The sequence below is a fragment of the Chroicocephalus ridibundus genome, chromosome 1, assembly GCF_963924245.1.
Source record: "Chroicocephalus ridibundus chromosome 1, bChrRid1.1, whole genome shotgun sequence".
NCBI lineage: Eukaryota > Metazoa > Chordata > Aves > Charadriiformes > Laridae > Chroicocephalus > Chroicocephalus ridibundus.
Genome location: NC_086284.1, coordinates 20843268 through 20864573, shown reverse-complemented (window position 1 = coordinate 20864573; position 21306 = coordinate 20843268). Strand labels below are relative to the sequence as shown.

Sequence of the window (21306 nt, the reverse complement as noted above, 5' to 3'; positions counted from 1 at the left end):
TTGGTACACGTGGTCTAGAAATTAATAAGTGAAAGTTAAGGGGCGGAAAGAACACACCTTTTGAACACGGACCAAGCCCTACAATAACTAAGAACGAACCACCAAACAAGTGCCAGATGTTCTAACTCACATCTATCAGCTGTCAACAGGGTTCAACCCACTAAGCCTCAAAACAATTTTTCAAGTTTGTCATGGACTGAATACAGGACAGTATTGCTCTATGTTCAAAGAAATGAGCATCTAATTAAGGTAAGATAGTTAAAAAAAAATACAAGAGTAATATAATGATTACTAGAGTCTTCAGCTGACCTCATTCTCTATTATTTTAGGCATTGTGAACACTTCCAGCAAAAGATATTCCCTACTTCAAGAGCTTGCACACAAACTAGAAAAGTTAAGATACTGCATAGAAGAGTTGTTTTATAGGAAAAAGTACAGAAAGAGCATATGACTTCTTTGATTTTCATTTGATTTCAGTACCTTCACTTCAACCTCAACCTAAAATACTGTCAACGTAAACCTTCAACCTAAAATAAAACCTTCAACCTAAAATACCGTCATCTCTCTTGGATTTATTCAGTTCTCTTAAGACTTAGCCACTCTGCACACACCAAGTGAACAGCTGAGGGAGAACAAGCTTCGTCAGTCTGAACCTTCTTCCTGCTCTTTTATCAATTGCTGTTGTCCACTGATATTTTTGCTGGTTTGATATCACTTTCAAGGGCTTTTTTAATAACTGAACATTACAAAAATATAGTTTGAATTTATTTATACCATCATGGAAAATGTTAATGTTGGGCATCAGAAACATATTACAGTTCTATTACAACAGTAGCTAAAGGCACTCAAAACCACCTCAGATTATTGTACAAGTACTAGAAACACGTAAGGCAACAAGTACTATGCTCTACTAATTTGCTACATTTAAATTTAGATTTATTGATGTATTTCTAGGAGAATTGTTTTAAGTATTAATATACACACGATTAAATTTATGTGCTGTTTTGACAGAATTCCAAGTAACGGGGCGTGACTGGAATCTCAGCTGTAACACCCTGCATGTCCCTCTGGGTGCAATGAAGAATTTAATGGACAGACATCACTTCAGTGTCCCGGTACCCCCTACGCAGTAACATTCAAACTAGCAAGAAAAACACGTTCTTTTTTTAAACTGCTTTTCAGAACTGGATGAATTGGCATATTAAATATTAAAATTACAAGAAGTGCCAAAAGGCAGCATCAGTCCAAGAGAGGAACTGCAAAGGTTCCAAAGGAGCCCCAATTTGATTCACCCTCCCTCTTTCCAAGCAACAGCAGAGGAACCCTGTCCTATCAAATGAACCATGAAGTTTGTTGAAGCAATTAACCATCAAGAATTTTCTTTTTCCTTTTTTCTTTCTTTCCTTTTTTTTTTTTTTAAAGCAAAGTAAAAAAGCACCTTGAAGTAAATCAACAAGCTTAGAGGATGCAGTCACTTAGAGCTCATGCCCTCAACACAGTTAACTACATCCTACATGAACTTCTGTGTGTAGCTATGCTGTTTCACTGCAATCTGATCCATTCAGGTAGGGAATTTATTTCTTATAAACGTCAAGAATTTGGCAGTTTGCAACAGACAGGCTAGACAGCACAACACCCATGCTTTTCAGAAATCCAGCATTCCATATAAAGATACAAGGTCAGGATTTCTTCCGCATTATTTTTATTGTTTTATTCGTATTGATATGTAATACTATGCAAATGTGCCCCAGCAGTCCATCTGAATGCTCATACTTAAATCTCATTAAGGAGGGACATGTCTATGATAAATCACTTGTCCATACTTCAAGATTTTGAATATATACATAGCTTGTCTGCAAGATGACGCTGCACTGCTATCTATAAATGAAAAATTGCAACAAAAATGGCTTGAAAGAGTAATTAATTGGCAATTAACATAATTTCAAAATAAATTTAAGTTTTTTATCTGCAACATTGACAGACAGCCCATGTTTGATTTCACTTGTGCTATTTTTAAACTTTATCATTATTTTCTTTCGCCTAATTCAGAATTGTCTTTCTCTGCCTTTTAAGAGACCTTAAACAGCCAAAGCCAGAAACAGAGAGCTTTGTTAGTATTTTCATTCAAAATAAGACATTCTAAGTAAAATGATGCTGGCTTCCTACTCTCATCCTCCCCCAACCAGCTGCTCTGTCACTTCTGGTACAAATTGGTGTAACTGCAACTTCCTGTGCCAGTTGCAGATGCTCATAACATGTCTCCAGGACATCTGGCCTGTACAACGGATGAAGCTTATGGTGACATTCCACAAGCTACAAGAAATACTTTGTGCACTACAAAAGCCTGAGATACCTGAACGCCAAAAATAGTTTTAAAAGTAGTCCCTTGAACATTGCTGTAGACATTTTATTCACAAAGCTTCCACTGACTTCCTCAGGCACACTGATTTAAGACTCTTTGTTTGGGAACGTTAGAATGACATTCCTCTGACCCAGTGTCTCTACTGCAGGCATCCAAGCCAGGTCACGTCACACAGGCTACCTTTGCAGTGCAAAGAAACTACCATTCGTCCATCCCAAAGGGTTTTTAAGGTATCTATGTCAGGATGCATCCTAAAACTGTCTATTCTTCTCTATCAGCTACAAATGAAAGCTCATGCAGACTAGCCGCCTAGGACATCTGAAGTTGGGTGAGATGAACCTCACCTTACGAGTTTAAATACAGAAACTTGCCTGTTTTTATATTCGAGTTCAGACGAAAGGCTACAACTCATAGTTTATCTTTAAACATTCATAATCCCCTTTTCATTTAATCCTATCATTTGGGTTTACCAGAGAATCTTGAGGTGTCATCAATCCCCATGCTGGCTCAGACAAATAAAAAGTTATTTACACTAATACAGAAATTCTGCGAGTTTTTTCTTGGCTAGAACTTGTATTTCTCAGGCTTTGGCATTTGTGGATTTCTGATTTGGCCTTGTTAGTGCTCTTTGAATTTGACCTATATGTTTGTTTGTGTGGGTTTTTTTTTTTTAGTTTATTTTTGGGGGGGGGTTTGTGGTTTGTTTTTTTGTTTTGTTTTTTTTAAACTGAGCTAAAAGATTTTCCTGTGTTTCTTCCAGTCATCTCGTCTCCCTGCATCTCAATTTGCACTCCTGATTTTGCATAGTTTGGAAGAAACTTGGTACAACTACAGAATTCATAGGTTCATGATACCTATACCATTTAAAAACAAACAAGCAAACCAACCTCAGAAAACCAAAATATTGCAGTGCTTCAATAACATAAGTAGCAAGCTCTATCCCAAAGAGTTAATGGCCTAAAGATATTACAAAACAAGGGAAGGGTCAGTAAACATGTCTAGTGATGGCAAGAAGAGGCTGCACAATGCCCGGAAATGTTTCACAGGCCATCTACCTTTTATAGCTAGCTCGTTCTAGTTCAGGAACCTACCTAGTTATTTTAAGTTTTCCTAACCTTCCCCAAATCTGCTGAAACCTTAGTGAAATTCACATACTGTTCGTGGAGTTTCCCAACGTTAATCAGGGCAGCAAAAAAGTCTATTCATAGTCCCATTCACACACTTCTCCATTTTCCCCGGAAGATTTATTCTAAGCTATTTTGCTTCTCATTTAAATCGAAATGAAAGTTAAAATGCATTGGATTTTACCACTGAGAAAGGGCAAACTGTCATATATATTCAGGAGATACAACAATAGAAATTGATTAAGAAAGTGGGCACGTGAGGTGTACATGGTTTCATGTTTCTTACTTTTTAAGCCAAGGAATGGGATTGATACTTTTCAGTAACCTTTTTTATTATTATGATTTCAAAATGTTCTATACCAGGTCCCCAAGAAAAGTCCTCAGGAAGAACTACCAATTTACCTATCCCCTTCAATCAAAAGGGTTACTGAACTGAAAAGGGTACACAGTCCTATTCTCCATCGTGCCACATAATGAGGATACATGATGAAAAGGATATATTTGTACTGATTTTACAGCTTTATGCTTTACAGAATCACAGAATAGTTGAAGCTGAACCTCCAGAGATCATCTAGTCCAGGCCCCTGCTCAAAGCAAGGTCAGGTAAAGCAGGCTGCTCAGGAACACACCAGTTTTTAATAGCCAGCAATGGAGACTGCACAGCCTCTCTGTGTAACCTGTTCCAGTGTTCAAACACCCTCACAATAAAAGATGTTTCTTGGGTTTAAATGAAGTTTTTCGCACATAAATTTGCACTCATTGCCCTCCTCTCCTGCCACTGGGCACCACTCAGAACGGCTCCACCTAATTTATATTTCTCTCCTAATACAGGAGAGTACTCAGTCATCTTTGTGGTTCTTCATTAGTCTTGTCTCCAGTAAGCCCATGCCCGTCTTGTACTGGAAGCCCAGAATCAAGCTTTGTGCTCCAGATGTGTCTCACCAGGGCTTAGTAGAGGGCAAGGAAAGGATCACCTCCCTTGACCTGCCAGCAGCAACCTGCCTAATGCCGCCCAGAATGCATTTGGCCTTCTTTGCTGCAAAGGCACATCGTTGGCTCGTGTTAAGCCCGTTGTCCACTAGGACAACCTGTTGCCCCAGGCTTTTTTCTGCAAAGTTGCTTTCCAGTCACTTGGTCCCAGCCTGTACTGGTGTATGGGATTACTCCTCCCCAGGTTCAGGACTCAAACAGCTGGGAAAGACTCAAACAAAACAGTAAAAACCCTCAAAAAGCTGAGAAGCAATGACTACTCAGTCAAAAATTACTTGCATACCTGAGACTCTAAAATAAATATATCCCCATTTATGCCTTAACTTTGGCACAGCAGCGGCAGGTCAGGTGGCTCTTCGGGCAGTAGGGTGATGAGCCCATGTTGAGCCCATGTCAACTCACACAGGCTTTAACAGGCACACTTACCACCAACTTTTAATATGTGATTATTGTTTCTACTGATGCCATCTTTAAAGTTTAAAAATCAGAGTAATTTAGCTGTTCCAAACACTGCTGCTAGGGCACATATAAGTAGGTCAGTTATTCCAACAGCAGTTCTGTTTGACTAGCTTGCCTCAAAAACTATAGTGCAGCAGACAACTGACTTACCCTTTGAGCTTTGTCTTTTAACTCTTGATCTTGAGCTAAGAAAGCTTGCATCCGCTTTTGGATGTCTGTAAGTTTTTCAGGATTAATTCTAATTTAAAAAAAAAAAAAAGAAGAAAGTTAGTTTTAATTATTAGAACGCGCAAAAATAAGCAGCTATTAAGTTCTCAGGAGTATCTTCACATCTTTTGCATTGCTTTCATTTGCATAAAGCTATTACCACTCTGAACAAGCTTAGAACAGAACCATATTAAGGATGAAGCATACACTCCTCAAATGAATAATACAGAAAAGACAAATGGGAGTTCAGACTTTTTATCCAGAGACAGCTTCCAGTGAAGACGGTAAAACTTCTTCCAAAGCAAAGCCAAAATCAGCAGTAAAGAATTTCTTGAATTTATAAAAATGCTGAGAAAAAGATAGAGAAGCAGCAAAGTGAATTATAGTACTCCTTTATACTGAGATAGCAGTTTTTACAAGGAAATTCTCAGCATTTTTGAAAGCTTAAATAAGATCCAATGCCCTGGGAATACTGAAATTTAAGTACTTCTTTCTTACAGCCAGAAGAGCAAAAATAAAGGATATTGAGATTAAACAGATTTAAGAGATCCTCAAGATATTGATCAAGTGAATAAAGAACAGGGACCATGTTATAGAAAATGCAATTAAACCTACTAAGAAGTTATACAAGTCCCCTCCCAGACTCTGGAATTTTACACTTATTCCAGTGACACCTACGTTATTCCAGGTTTATCTGCCCAGATCTTTTCTCATCTACTTCTAGTTTGGATCTGCTAGTGCCACCAAGTGTATCATACAACCCACCAAACATGGTAGGAGGGTAGCCCTCAAGCAGAGGTCAAGAGATACACAACTACCAGATTTCTTAATCTGGTTCTTGCTGCAGTGGGCCATCTTATCCCATACTGTACAACAAAACATAGCCTTTGCTGAAGGAAGTCAAGAAAAAAAAAAAAGTCAAAATCGTACTTCTTCACATAGCACTAAGTCAGTCTAAAAACAGGACTCTGATTAAAAAACAGTTTATAGTCATTTTTTGTAACAAACTATTATGACTATCAATTATTCTTACTAAAAATGAAAACAGCAATTAAGCAAGGGGCTGGACAGTATTACCAAAGAATACTTTAATTTATAAAGACATCAAGCTTTATTCCCTCATCATTCCAATTTCTTATCTCTGTCAGATACAGCCAGTGGAAGGCTGTAGTGCACACAAAAGCTATTTAGCTACAGTTTTAGTGAAAGATCAAAAAGCCGAGTTCCAGTTTCAAGCCAGTAAATAATTTACTCTGAAACTGTAAAGACATAAGAGAGAAAAGAAGAGGCATGAAAAATTCAGTGGGACACAAACTGACCAACAAGTCTTTGAAATGCAATGCAGAATGGAATGTACGCAAGATACCAAAGATAGAATAAATAAATAGAAAGAAGGCTCTTCTAGATTTTGTTCTATAAAACAAGATTGAGAAGGTAACAGTGAAAATATTTATGAACTAAGGAAAAATGGTAGAACTGCAAAATAAAAGCAGTGGTTTGCTTCGTACTGAATTGTAGCAGCAAGTATGAACACAAAGTATACTACCTCACTGCAGAGGAAAAACAGGAGGAAGAGTGGAAAAGTTGTCTAGATGAAATCAGCATGCTACAGTGACTCAAGAAGAAAGCTTAAAGTAGACCTGAAGACAAGTATAAAAAGAAATGTAAGAAATGTAAGCACAAAATGAGATACAAAAAGAGAGGATAGCACGAGTAACAAAAACAAACAATAAAATTAACCTGAACAGCAGCAGTAAGACAGCCCAGAGAGGTATTGGATTGCTATTAAGTTATAGGAAAGCTATTAAAAGATGACCTCAAGGCACTTATAGTAGCTAATGTCTTTTTTCCCTTGTCTTCACTCAAAGTGGCAGCTGCAATCAGACAGGGAACAACAGCTACAGCACAGTCCAAGCTCTCACCAGAATTGCAAATCACAGGACAACAGGTACTTCGATAAATCAGATGGGTTAAAAGAACTTTGCTCCATAGCAGCTAGAGGGAAAGTCAGACCACTTTGAGTCACAGTTGTACCTTGAGTACTCATCTGAGACAGACAAAAATCTATGGGGACAGGGCAGGTAACCACAGTGCCCATCTTCAAAGGGAGCAAAACAAGAGAAGTTAAACAATTAGCTTTTTTCTTGATACTTAAAAAACAATTTGTAAGCACCTGAAGAAAACAAGCAAACACACAATGGCCAACATAGCTTAGAAGCAAAACATGACTAATCAGTTTGATTATCCTTCACAGCAGCATTAGCAGGCTTTAAGAACAGGAAAGAAACAGCAGATGTCATATTTGATGTCATCAAAGCATCTGGCAGTTGCACATCCTCATAAGAGAGAAACACGGTCTACCAGAAATCTTTAAGCAAATGCAAAACTGGCCTTGGAGCTGCGCTCAAAGAGTATTTGGGCCTGTCAACTACTTTCTGTTGACACTGTTAAACTCAAAATGCATACCAAGTTCCCGTTCTCACTGAGTCCCACTATTACTCGTTATTTTCTATGACTCGTTATTTTCTATGACTTGATTATTGCAGGAATATAATTCATTACTTAGAGGAAATAATACACCATTGGGGCTCCAAGCATAATGGACAATAATCTTAGACAAGATGCCACAACATTTTGTTGACTGCACATGAATTTTAGTTTGAGTAAAATGTTGAAATTTGCAAGAAAAGGGTTTGAAAAGACAGAAAACAGAAGATATTTTACAGTTAAAAGCACAGCAAGATAATGTGGTGTAAATCTAAGCAATGCCAACCAAGAATATGGTGCGCCAAGCACATTTTGAGGTTATGCGTTTGTTAATGAATGAGCAAATTTGTGACACTGCATATTAAAAAAGAAGTCATAATACTAGATTCTCTCCTCTCCAACGCTGTGTCATGACAACCACCCACTGTCATCTTCATCTCATGCTGGGATTCCAAAAATAAGAAAGCTAGTCATTGCTAAATTGGATTTTGGTTTTAATGAGTTTGCATGTCTTTTTTTCTTTCTGAACAAATAAAACTCCTTACAATAATTATATACATGTGACTATGTGGAGAGACAAACGTAAATACTAAACACTAAAATGAATTATTGTCATTTATAATGTTGCCTAAACAGCTAAGAACCAGTGAGCTAGAACCAACTATGCAAAGACTAGAAGGGGTTTTTATGACATAGTCTGTCGTTTTAACTTTCTTTGTTACTCTGTGAGTACAAATCTTGCATTTAAGGAGCAGTATAACTTTTTGAAACTGTTGTTTTGCCTAGCAGTTGCATAAATGGCCGCACTTGACTGTGCCATGATATAAATACGAACTCAGCTTGCCTCCTCTTATGAGCTGATCAGACAGCGCTCTCCAAATTGCCTGGTGGATACGCACTCTGCTTTCCTCTCATTTCCCCTGCTTTTAACACTAGGATACAAGTGCTGTTTAACTACATATTCTCTCTTCCCTTTCCTCTCCAAGGCATAATTTAAACAAAAAAAACTCAACAACCACCAAAAAAATGATGCTGCCATGATGTAGCAAAACAATTTCCGTATTCCACCCAGCTTCCAAGCAGCAGCAGGTTTTGCTCTGCGCTCTCACCCTGGTTTCACTGGAAAACCTGGAAGGCTGGAGGGAGGAGGAAGAGCTGGGCCCTCAGGAAGCCTGCTCAGAGATCACACCAGCAGATCACGTCCAGGTGCACAACGACGCTGGGTAGCAACACCAATGGACTGTCCTACAGTAACGATGGTAATTGGGACACAGCAAGTTTCAATAGATTCTCCAGTATTAATACTACTGTCATGGGTAAGACATATCCAAGTATTCTCCTCTGTCAGAAAAAACAAGGTATTTTGTGGTTGTTACTGTTGTTTTCCACAAGACCATATTTTTGTCATAATATTAAAGAAAACAATATTACATCATGGGTATCTATGTACTTGCATTTCCCTCAGTAAAATTTTCTAGATGCAAAATTTCTTACGATAACCCCTTAGGAAGCAGTTCTTATCTTGTTACTCAAGAAAATTAGATGGGAAGAAGTAGTCTCAAGGTATTATTAAAACTAATTTCAGTTTACAGCTTGTACCTAAAACTCTGAAATTATAAACTCCTTATAAATATGAACATGATACTTAATACTTTCAGAGTAGCTTTTTTGCCATATTTGAATGCTTTAAAATATGATATTTATTATTGCATATTTTGCATTATTCTCTTGCTCTGTCTGAACAATGACAGAGACATATTGTTAAAAGCACTACCTGTAAATTTGCAGCTTGTGCTGATTAGAAAGGTATGGTATACTAACAGGGTCTACAGGGAGCTTAGATTTAAAATTGAAAGGTAAGTAAGTAGTCCAAACCCTAGCCTTTTGAATAGGTATTCAGGAAAAAAGTTATTCCCCTCTGTCCTTTCAAATTATGGAACTGTTTTAAAAGGTCTGTCTAAATGAAATAAAGACATGTTAAGAGCTGTTTGTAAGTTAGAAAATACAAACCAAGGAAAGTAACAGAAAACTAGTTCTTGCAATCTCTGTGCAAAATAACGGGTTAACGAGAACAGCAAAACAAACACTTTAATTGACAGTGATGTTTTAGAAACAAAAAGCTTTCAGAATGAATTTCAGAAGTTGGAAGAATTAAATTATGTCAGCAGCGAGCAATGCTCATTGCCTTCTAACTCACAAGTTAAATCAATTCTTGAGAACCTTTAATTAGGTGAATATGCACAAACACCAGAAGACTTCAACAGAAGACATGGAACAAGATCCATGGTTTGATGGAACTTCTTCAACAATTTAACAACTGACAAAACACACCAGGGTTGTATTAATTGGGAAGCTAGCTAGAAGTAAACAATCTAAGAAAATTTATAGTTTTTAGGATGAAATTGGTTTGCAATCCACAAATAATTACAAGAATTTTTTTTAAAGATTTTAGTTAGTATCTTAGAAGTATGATGCTAAACCACTTAAGCCTTAACCACACTAGGCAGACAATCCTCAGTAAAAGCACTGCCCTTCATTATGATGTTACAAATACCATGTAAATTTTACAGATTGAAAAACTGGATCTTGGGGCAGGCTGATACAAATATATTATTAATCAAAAGTCCTGAATTTGCTTATAGTGATTGCAGTTAGGAATGTTACTTAAATGTCTTGGCTTGGGAAAAAAAATGACTTTTTGGGGTGGTGTTAAAAAAAAAAAAAGCAGAGAGTTTTCCATTGATGTAACACCAAATTAGCAAGAATGCGTTAAGAGACAACAGCCATGGATGTCTCTCCAGAAACACATCTAAGTTGCACTATAAATACAATACGCATTTATTGGGGGGGGGGGGGGGGGGGGGGAGGGGGGAATGAAATATTTGACGACTTAAAATTGAATTGTTATTCTAATTGTTATTCTGGTACAAAAATACCAATTTGGATTTGCATGAATAAATACAGGCTAAAGAGGCTTTTTTACCATGTTCTATGACAAGCTGTTCAAACAATTAATTGTATTACTCAAGAAGTTAAAAGCCTAGCTGTCAAAGAAAGGTGAAATATTTGTAATATGCATGAGATCAGACATTTATTTAGTGAATATCAAAATAAGATAAATGATTTGAATAACTATCATTTTAAGAAAGAAATAGATGACGTTTGGAAAAAGAGACAATTTGGTTAGGCTGTGGTGGTTATTCAACAGATCCTCTTAAAGCACTATGATGCTTAAAGGAAAAGAAAATATCAGACTTTAATTCAGTTTCCTTACTGATATTATCCACATTCATTTGGGGTTTGGTTTTTTTGTTTGGTTGTTGGGTTTTTTTGTTGTTGTTGTTGTTGTGTGGGTTTTTTTAAACAGCAACGTGAAAACTTTAGGCATAATTAGATTTTTGGTAGTTGTTTAACTCTATTCTAGTCCTCATTTTTTCTGTTTTAGGAAAAGTTGTCTTATGTTTGAAGCTCACACATTCTACACAGAATTGATACCCACGTTTGACCAGAAAAAGTGCATTTACTTCACTGGCTGCTGTGTACTTGTTTGTTACATAGAAGCAGCATTATGAAGTGCAGTTCACAAGTGCTTCTGAAATGGCATATTCCATACATCAAAAATACTTCAAAAAAATAGAACTAAACCTTAAATCTGGAAAGTGGTATATGCATGTTTCTATTTTCTGCAGAAACGACAGCTTATGTCCAGGTGTGGCGTGTTTGGAGCGATGGCATCCAACTATGGTATCAAAAATGGCAGTCCTCAGGAAACCAAACAGAGTAATCAGCCCAGTGAGGCTGAACACCAGAGTACTCGTAAAAGACTAAGATTCAGTAGGAAATGCCAGTATTTTGTGGTTATCCTTCCAAGCTCTTGCTTCTTTCCCCTTCACTATAGCTAATCACACAAGCCTTCCTTTCCATTGGTGAAAGCGAAATAAGAAGTTTGTTACAAGTCACCATCATATCAAATTGCAATCGACCAGGCTATCCTGGCTTACCTTAGTGCATCACATTATTGAATTTACAATAGAAAAAGCTAATGAAGTGAAAAAGATTCTCATTTAGGAGATTTTAATAACGACAAACCCCAAGGAATGTGTTCACTTTGTTCCTTAACTCAAGTTTTGACATAAAAGTATATGGAAAGTGTAACAAAAAACAGATAACAGTATAAATAGTGGCAATTTCTTACCATCCTTCCTCACACTAGAATTCAAAGAATAAAGTATAGTTAATTTTGAGCAGACCTGAAGGATTAAGCAACAAGGCAATAATAACCACTTAAAGCTTCACCCTACTTTGATTTCTTCTCAAAAACGGTTATTCCACGAACACTTTCTGCATACAGTTAATTACCTTCTTTGCTTAGATATCCGTGTCTTCACATTCAAACCACAGCTTTTCAAAGTAAGAGAGCCCTAGCCCTGCTCATATCCACTTGTACAGAAACTTAACTTTGCACCTGGTCATCCTTCTCTGGATTTCTTCTAGCTCCACTCTACTATTTTTGGCATGGTGTAACCTCAACTACATAAGTATTCAAAATTGAGTCAGGCTCATGCCACATTTTCTGGCTTGCTTTCAATTCTTCTTCCACGTTTCCTTCACATTCTGTTTCCTCTTTTGATTTAGCGGAAGACTGACAAGCTCAAAGAACAATGAACACCTTCCTACCTATAGCTGCCAATTAAGAAATTACCACCGATGCTTTTATTCTTTTACAGTTAGGGTTTTTGTCTTTCCTACGTGTCCGTCACTCTGCACTTAACAGACACTGGAAATATAAGTGCTTTTTTATTTTTACATGGTATCATTACATGCTTCTGCAATTCTTTCGGAGTCATTTCTCTTTTGTACAGATAGCATAGACTTCTATAGGTCTCCATCAGAATACTCTCTCTGGTATCTAAAATGACCATTTAGCCACACCTTTTATTTCCTGTTCTTCAACTAACTGAGTCAAAGATCATGGCAAATTGGAGAAACAGTCTAGAACTAAAGAAAAGACAGGTAAGAGAAACAGAAACGATAAGAGGTATATAAACATACAAGGACAGATTAAAGAAATTGTAATTGCTTGATCAGCAAAAGAAGAGAAAGAGACAGCATGATAATGTTCACTTACATAGAAAGTAAGAGAATACATAATCTTCCATATATTCTTGGCAAAGGACAAAAGAAGTATTTCACTTAAATTACTTGCAAGGCTTATCAGACACTTGAAGAAAAAAACCTTAATGTCAGGAAGTGTTAAGTATAGATGAGATCACTTTGGGAAGTTGTGAAAATATTCATTGACAAGTTGGACGAGCATCTGATAAGAATGATGCCAATCATGCCTTTGGGAAAGGGGACGGAATAGGTAACCTCTCAAGGTCTTTTCCTTCTACAACACTATCAAATTCAAATTATTTCCCTTGTGTGTCCAGCTCCAGGCAATTCAAGCACTTTACTCCGTCAGGATTGTCATAGACTCATTACACATTATTCCTGTAGAAAGAGGGCTGAATAACAAAGACGAGCCATTAGTCACTTACTTGATTTCACTGACAGGCACCTTCCTCTGTGCCAGCTGTTCCACCATGCCTTTTTCTTCTGAGGGAAGCAATACTAACAAAGCTTCACCACCTTCTTTGTATCTGATTGGAAACACACAAGAGAGACCTCAGGCAAACATGCAAAAAATACAAGTTTTTGTTGATGTTTTCAATAACCAATGAGAATTCACATTTGCTTCCTTATAAGCAGCCCAAAGAGCAGACAAAAATGCTCACTTTACAAAGGGAAAAGAAAAGACAAACCAGTTAAATGACTTGCCAATAACTCTACTTGAGCTGATTTCAAAACTACACCTACAGCACTAAACATCTGCGACTAAGGCATATATTCAGATCAGTAGATCTTTTATTTCCTAGATTAGAAATATTTCTGTGGTAATCAAATGGCACCTGATCAAAGCTTACAACACTAGAAGATGTGGGCGCTTGCATTCATCCATTACCGACAGGCCAGTATTAACACCTGGTAACTACTAATTCTCTTTTGCACGTTCTGCAAGCGTAAAGGCTAGGAAAGGAAAAGTGCCTTGATCCCAAAGAATGCCTATTTGCATGTTCAATAAAGACTACTTTTCTAACAGGTCACAAAGGCATCACTGAAAGACAAGCATAAAAACAAGAGTTCTTTCATTTATAGAAGCAGTTTTTAGGTGCAAAAGAAAAAATACAATCAAACTGATCCAGTAAGTACACATCTAGTATTCACCCTTCAATGCACTTAACAGATGTAGCAAATGTAGCTGACTTGGTAATTACTCCAGATACATGGTTGGCAGGGAAATAAAAATTCTTTTATTTTATTCTTAGCGCATCTTCATGATCACTTTCTTCTTGTGTAAGATAACGTCAGTTCCTACTTTTGCCAAATTTAACTGCTTGACGACATTCATGGAGAATAAAAAACACCCATCAGCATTAGCAGACAAACAAGACAATGGGTTTAAGTCATCCTGAGGAAGTAGTGTCACAGTTCAACCCCAGCCAGCAACTAGAACCACACAGCCACTCGCTCACACCCTTACACCCTACCTCCTTTTTCCCCTCCCAGAAGGGTGGGGAAAAAAGTTTGGAAAAAAGGAGGGGAAAGGGAGAAAAAAAAAAAAATCTGATGGATTGAGATAAAGACAGTTTAATAGAAACAAGACCAGTAAAGGGATAATAACAACAATAATAATAACAATGACACAGGTCACTTTCACCGCCCGGTGAATTGGCACCATCCAGAGCAGTGATGCTGGATTCCCACCACGGCCAACACCCATTTATATACTGAGCATGACGTCTACGGTATGGAATATTCCATTGGCCATACCATTGTTCCGTCTATGCTTCTATGGGAAGCTAAAAAAAGTCCTTGAATAGTGTAAACATCAGTTAGCAACATCTAAAACCAGCATTCACTACAAAGAAAATTAACTCTTTCCCAGCTGAAAACAGGAGAAGCAGTAACAATGAGTTAGCTTTTCTGCATTATCTAAATCCGTATCTATTGTAACATATATATTATTTCTTTGTTTACATTTACAAACAGTTCTTACGAGTACAGATTGATAGGAAAATCATACAATCATTTAGGTTGGAAAAGACCCTTGGGATCGTCGAGTCCAACCGTCAACCCCACTCTACAAAGTTCTCCCCTACACCATATCCCTTAACACCACATCTAAATGAGTCTTAAACACATCCAGGGATGGTGACTCCACCACCTCCCTGGGCAGCCTATTCCAGTGTCTGACCACTCTTTCTGTAAAGAATTTGTTCCTAATGTCCAGCCTAAACCTACCCTGCTGCAGCTTGAAGCCATTCCCTCTTCTTCTATCGCTAATTACCTGTGAGAAGAGACCAGCACCAACCTCTCTACAATGGCCTTTCCAGTAGTTGTAGAGAGTCATGAGGTCTCCCCTCAGCCTCCTCTTCCTCAAACTAAACAGTCCCAGCTCCTTCAATCGCTCCTCATAAGATTTATTCTCCAGGCCCTTCACCAGCTCCGTTGCCCTCCTCTGCACTCGCTCCAGCACCTCCATATCTCTCATATTGAGGTGCCCAGAACTGGACACAATACTCAAGGGGTGGCCTCACCAGTGCTGAGTACAGGGGGACAATCACCTCCCTCCTTCTGCTGGTCACACTATTTCTAATACAAGCCAGGATGCCATTGGTTTTCTTGGCCACCTGGGCACACTGCTGGCTCATGGTCAGCCGCTTGTCAATGAGAACCCCCAGGTCCTTTTCTGCCAGGCAGCTCTCCAGCCACGCTTCCCCAAGCCTGTAGCGCTGCATGGGGTTGTTGTGGCCCAAGTGCAGGACCTGCCACTTGGCCTTGTTGAAGCTCATACCATTAGCGTTGGCCCATCGATCCAATCTATCCAAGTCTCTCTGTAGAGCCTCCCTATCCTCATGCAGATCAACACTCCCACTTAACTTGGTGTCATCTGCAAACTTACTCATGATACACTCTATGTCCTTATCAAGATCATCAAAAAATATTGCATAGAGTCCTTCACTATCCAAAAGCCACCAAACTAAATTTCAGAAATATGCCAAAATTGGACAGAATCCAATTTAGAGTGAACTGATAACAGCAATGTGTGGGACAAAGCAAAATGAGTGGTGTGTTACTATGTAGAGCAGCTCTAAGTGACAAGAGATACTCACACAGAAGTCCCTAGGCAGCAGCAGAGTATTAAGTCTATACATAAACTCTACGACTGCAAGTATTCCGTTTATTTGAAACAGAAAAAACTCGTATTATTTTTCAAGTGTAATTTTATATCAAATTATTTACTACGTTAACAGGCCTTTGGTTTGGTTCCTACTCCAGTCATATTTGTCTTTTTTTCCTACGCTGGTAAAACTTAAGAATATCTGGTGTGTCTATAAGGAAATTTAACTGTTTCCTCGATCTTTATTCCACTTAGCCTCTTGCCATTCCATAAATCTTCAGCTTCTGTTACTTCTTCATACGTTCTCCTGTTAGGTCTTTACTCCAATTGCATTCACTCTTCTCCATCAAGAAAAGGATTTTATACAAAAGGTATAAACTGTCAGCAGAAGGGTGGGAGATGTTACTAGTTTGTCTTTGGGTCACAGACCCCACAGAACAAGACTATATAACGCATCTTTCCAATAAAAGCTCAGCAATGACAGAAAAAAAAAAAAACTCAGTTCAGTCACTGTGGAGAGAAAAGGGAACATAAGTGTTATTTAAGGAAGTATTAGAGTCAAGATTCCTTGGCTTAAGAAAGGTTTTAAGTCGGAGGCCAGAGAGCACAGAAGCACGTTCTCAGGCACACCAAACCAGAATCGTGGCATTAACTGATAAAAATCATTTCAGACTGAATACAGGGAGCCCACATTTCTCCAAGTGTAAACAGCTATAACTTGGCAAAAACAGTACTGCAGAACTGTTTGAAAACTATAAACACTGTCTGTCACAGCATAGTAAGCAATGCAAGTAGCAACAAAATCTGCAGTTAAAACAGTCTGACAGCTTTTATTACAGCTCTTTGCTTTCATTTGATGAATTTGAAAAATCACAACAAAATGCTCTCGGATGCCTTTTTTTTTTCCCCCCAGTGCTATATACATGATGGGCTTGGGGACTGACATTTAAAGATAATTTTAAAAGGTTTAATAAATGTTTTCATCATGAGATTTTAATCCTTACATTCTAGATTTTGAGATTTGACATGGAAACCAAATTGATACAAGAGGAGAGTCCCTGCCACACAAAAACACTATATAAATTTACTAGTTTTATATGGTTTGGTAAGAGAACCAAAAGACATAGGATATTTGTGTTTTGTCCCAAAAAATACTGCTTTAGGGTTTCGGGTGAGGGAGAGATATTGTATCAAAACTATACTAACTTGATGTTAATCCATTTAATTAGTAGACCTAAAGTGTTCTTAATGCAGAAATATCGGCTTGTAGAACGTTTCTTAAAAAAAGAGCTGGAAAGCAACCCGTATGCTTGGTTTAAGGCAATTCATTATTTTACCAACAGCATATGAGGATTTAAGTTACTGCTGACCAAACATTCCATGGATGTTTGGGTCCTTTATATAATAATTAAGGTTGGGAATGACCTCCTTATATAGACCAAGTGCACCTTGTAAGAAAGCTCTATATATTTTAACGCACCCAAATTCCAGATGATATTTCCACAAAGCGGGTGCATGTCAGACGCTGCCACCGCCTGAACGAGAAATGAAACCCTGGAAAGCCACTGAACCTTAGAGGACTTTGCATTTTATGGCAAAAATCGATGATCACAGTTCCAAGGCAGCTAGTTAGTCATCAAAAGAACTCAGAGCACTGTTGGAAAGAAGGATGAAAATATTCTCTTTTATCTACCCAAGGTTTGTATCAGACAGGAAGACAGAAATAATATTGCTGCCTATACCAGCCTCACCAACTTAGAGAACAACACACAGCTCTGTTGTTCTCTTCAAAACAAATGCTAGAAAAGGAAAGGTCTCAGAAGAGTTATGAGAATGATCACATAAAAATAAACAAAGAAGAGACAGAGGTTTCCAAACATCTATTCTTTCTCATCTTTTGGCAACTATTAAGAAAAAAAATTTAAAAAGCAACATTAAAAATATTTCTCAGAGCTGATGCCTTCAGAATTACAAAGAGACTGAAAGACGTGGGAATTGTTGATGCAGTGTATTCTTTCTCCATACCTATTTTGGAAATATTAATTTTTTTAAATGCCAGTATTTTCAACATACTTGAAGTTAAGGAGGGACAGTCTTTACCCTTTTTTATATTTTAAGTGTGATTTAATTAATTAAAATAGATATTTTTATATTAATGTGATTCTTTGGAGCTAAACATGAAAATGAAATCATTACAGAATTGAGAAAGCTGAAGAAAACCAAATGATCTTAAGTACCATCTGGGAAGGTTTGTATCTGTTCAGTGTCCCCAGTGGGTGTTTACGTAAAGAAAGCAAAATGCAAGCTTATTAAAAAAAAAAAAAAAAAAGAAAGGAGTTTTACTTAGGCAGAGTATTATCGCATTTCTCAAAGAAAAGAACAACTCAGTAATATGCTAGTACAAATATTATGATCTTAAAGATAACCTCAAGAAGGGAGGTTGCGGTGGAAAACTTAAGCTTTTAAGAGTGTTTTCTCTGTGTCCTTCATGCTAAAAGCCTCTGTATTGGCAAACTTATGAAAGCATAAGCTACTAAAAACAATAAAGAAAAGAACACTTCTGCTCAAAATTTGTTTCTATAACAATGACAACTAAAACACAGTAGAAAAGAACATCCCTCAGTATGCTAAAGGAATAAAGTTCTCCACTAAAGCCAACAAAAGAACATTCTTTTAGTTTATTTTCAGTAGACAGATAAAACCTTTAAACCTACATAGGTGACAAAGCAGCAAAGAGTTAACCTCAGCTGCCGAAATTCTTCAGCATGAGGACTACTGCAGGTAAGAAGACATTAGGAGGAGTTCTCCCCATTCTCGCTGACTGTAGCCCTCAAGCTCTCCATCATCACCAAAACCAAACATCTGTCCTAAAATGCTAATTCACTCTGGTGATTTATTATTCACTAAGCATGCACCTCAACTGTGCCGGAGAAAAGTAAATTAAAAACCTCAAACTAATCAAACTTTTCTGGACCGTGTGGTAATTGATGATATTACTTATCTTGTCATCTCCTCAAGGTGATCAAGAAACCACAGCAGGGACTCGTCTTTGCATTGCAATCTTAACAGTCTCTTAGGATACCAGATATAATTAATTCCAGTTCTACAGAAAATTGCATCTTACTTGTAGAAAGTCTTTGGAAAAAAAAAAAAAAAAAAAAAAAAAAAAAAAAAAAAAACCTCTCATACTTCTAGTTCACGTGTCTTGTTTTCTAGAGTCTGTTGGCTTCAGTACTTATCAAAAAGGCAAGTAACTTCTCTGCAACTCAATCTTGACTTACAAGCAAGGAAGCAGTGACAAATCATCATTAGCGCTATAAAGCTAAGGGTAGGAACGATATATTTACACTGACTGCAGATGAGAAAAAGGATGCCCGTAATCAAGGGCAAGCACCAAAGGCTGGATGAGAAGGAAATGGGATAAATTATTTAGGACAATGCAGTACTGGCTAATGAGAAGTAGAGAAAAATGGTTTAAACGTCAAGGGCACCATTTCCCTAGTAAAGAAACACAAAGACTTGCCAGATACTTTCATTTCATACCAAAAAAATAAATAAAATAGATTCTGTCACGGTGAGTGAACTATCCTCTTGATTTTAGCTTTTCTATCTTAAACTTCTGCTAAAAAAAAATCAGGCTGAGCTAACAGGTGGTATCAAGCATGAAGGAACTAATAGCACCATGACAACTCAGTGAGGACAAGATGAGGAAAAAAATGCTTTTCGCACAGGCCAAACAGACACTTAATTTTTGCTAATCTTAACCTATCTTAACCTACCCTTGGTCAGATCCACCCAAAGGCTGCACATACCCCTAGCCAATACTATTAGAAGTAAACAATACTACCATCATCACAAAGGCAATAAATGAAACCGCACCACGGTTATTAATGAATTCCACCTTGCCATGCAGCTAGAGTTGAGCTTCTTCAAACTACATTCAGAGTCATTTTACATCCTTGCCACAACCATCGTAACATACAATTAAGTTAAATGCACTATATTTTAATTGTCAGTGACATACGAGTTCATGGTGATACCAGAACAAAATAGGAATCATCTGATTAATGGCCATCATGCACCAGTGTACTGCTCTAGGGCAGACATCCAATAGGAAAAAAAATTATGGAAAAGCCACAGAAAGAGAACTGTAAGGACATCCTGCATGGATATGCAGACCTTACAGGAAATGTTATACAGGTTGTCTCGAACAGATGTACGGCAACATGTTTCCCTAACATTTGTATTTCATAAGATATAAGTTGATGCCAAATTTCAAGGGAGTTAAAAGCAGTATTTCTGCTTTGTTTGGCAAGAAAAAAATAATCTATTTTAAAACCTGGCAAAAGAGAAAATGGAGATGATGAGATAATCATAAAATTTGGGGGAGGAAGGTTGTGGAGATAAAGATACTTGCATTACAGTTTCCTGAACTGGAATGCTTCCCATTACAGAAAACTCAATATAAAGGAGCTGATAGCATTTTTGAAGATATTTACTACACATGAACATTCAAGGAAACATAACTATATAATTTTTATACTTTGGAGGCCATACGTCTACTCCAAAAAGTGTGGTTTGTGGGGTTTTTTAATCTGTAACTTAAATGGGACTTTACCAATTTGACTTGATCAAAGATCTAATTTTAGCCTAACTGGGCCAGAATGGATAGTATCAACATATGCTGTCATCTCACCTGTCAAAAGATGTAGAAGGAAGTAAGGTATCACTGCAAAAACTTGTTAGCTTAAATCAAAGCCCATTCCTAAAAAAGTCTTGCATTCCCACACCAACAAGCCACCTTCAGACACATTAGCCCTGCAGAAACACTGCACAGTAGACCCCTTCAGAGAAAGGAAATCAGGCATGAAGGAAGCCAAATCAACGTCTCAGCTATCTCTTTCTCACCCAGATCAAATTTGCTAGAGACTTACCAGAAGTAAGCAAAAGACTGTTCTACTTAAACCGTTAAGGTCAGTAAGTTAAGCATTTGGAATAGCATCAAAACCAAGCCCACTAAGTTTGCCTTGTTAGCGTGTGCATAATGATACACTCTAATTACACATTTGCACTCTTCTTCCACCGGACCCTTTGTTCATCATACACAGTCGCCAAACTCTTAATATAAAACTATTTAATAGTTACTTCCACTGTGAAGCCAAATTATTCACTATGTAAGACAACCATTTGCTCACTGCTCACTATTCACACCCTTCTTAGAACATAAATACTCTGGAGCACTTGATTTTGCAACAATAATGTACTTTAAACCTCTGCATACAATTTTAGTTTCCATGAAGACTTGAGAACAAGAAAATTCCATCACATGAAATAACTGAGAAGCAAAATTCAAAAAGCAACATAGATTCCTGTTTCTAGAGCAAATATCTACCCCTGTCAAGACAAAGAATATGCCAGTGAAATTATATAGGTATTTGTTAATATACATGCTA

General features: G+C 37.4%; 1 protein-coding gene across 1 annotated transcript in view; it reads right to left on the bottom strand.

Annotated features, from left to right (window-relative positions):
* Positions 1–21306, bottom strand: part of DDX10 (DEAD-box helicase 10) — a 190088-nt gene that overhangs the window by 146083 nt on the left and 22699 nt on the right. Inside the window, exons 10-11 of the mRNA XM_063330528.1 lie at positions 13170–13271; positions 5086–5173 (exon numbers count right to left, since the gene is read on the bottom strand). Of these exons, the coding sequence (XP_063186598.1) occupies positions 5086–5173; positions 13170–13271 (190 nt within the window). The remainder of the gene's footprint in view (positions 1–5085; positions 5174–13169; positions 13272–21306) is intronic.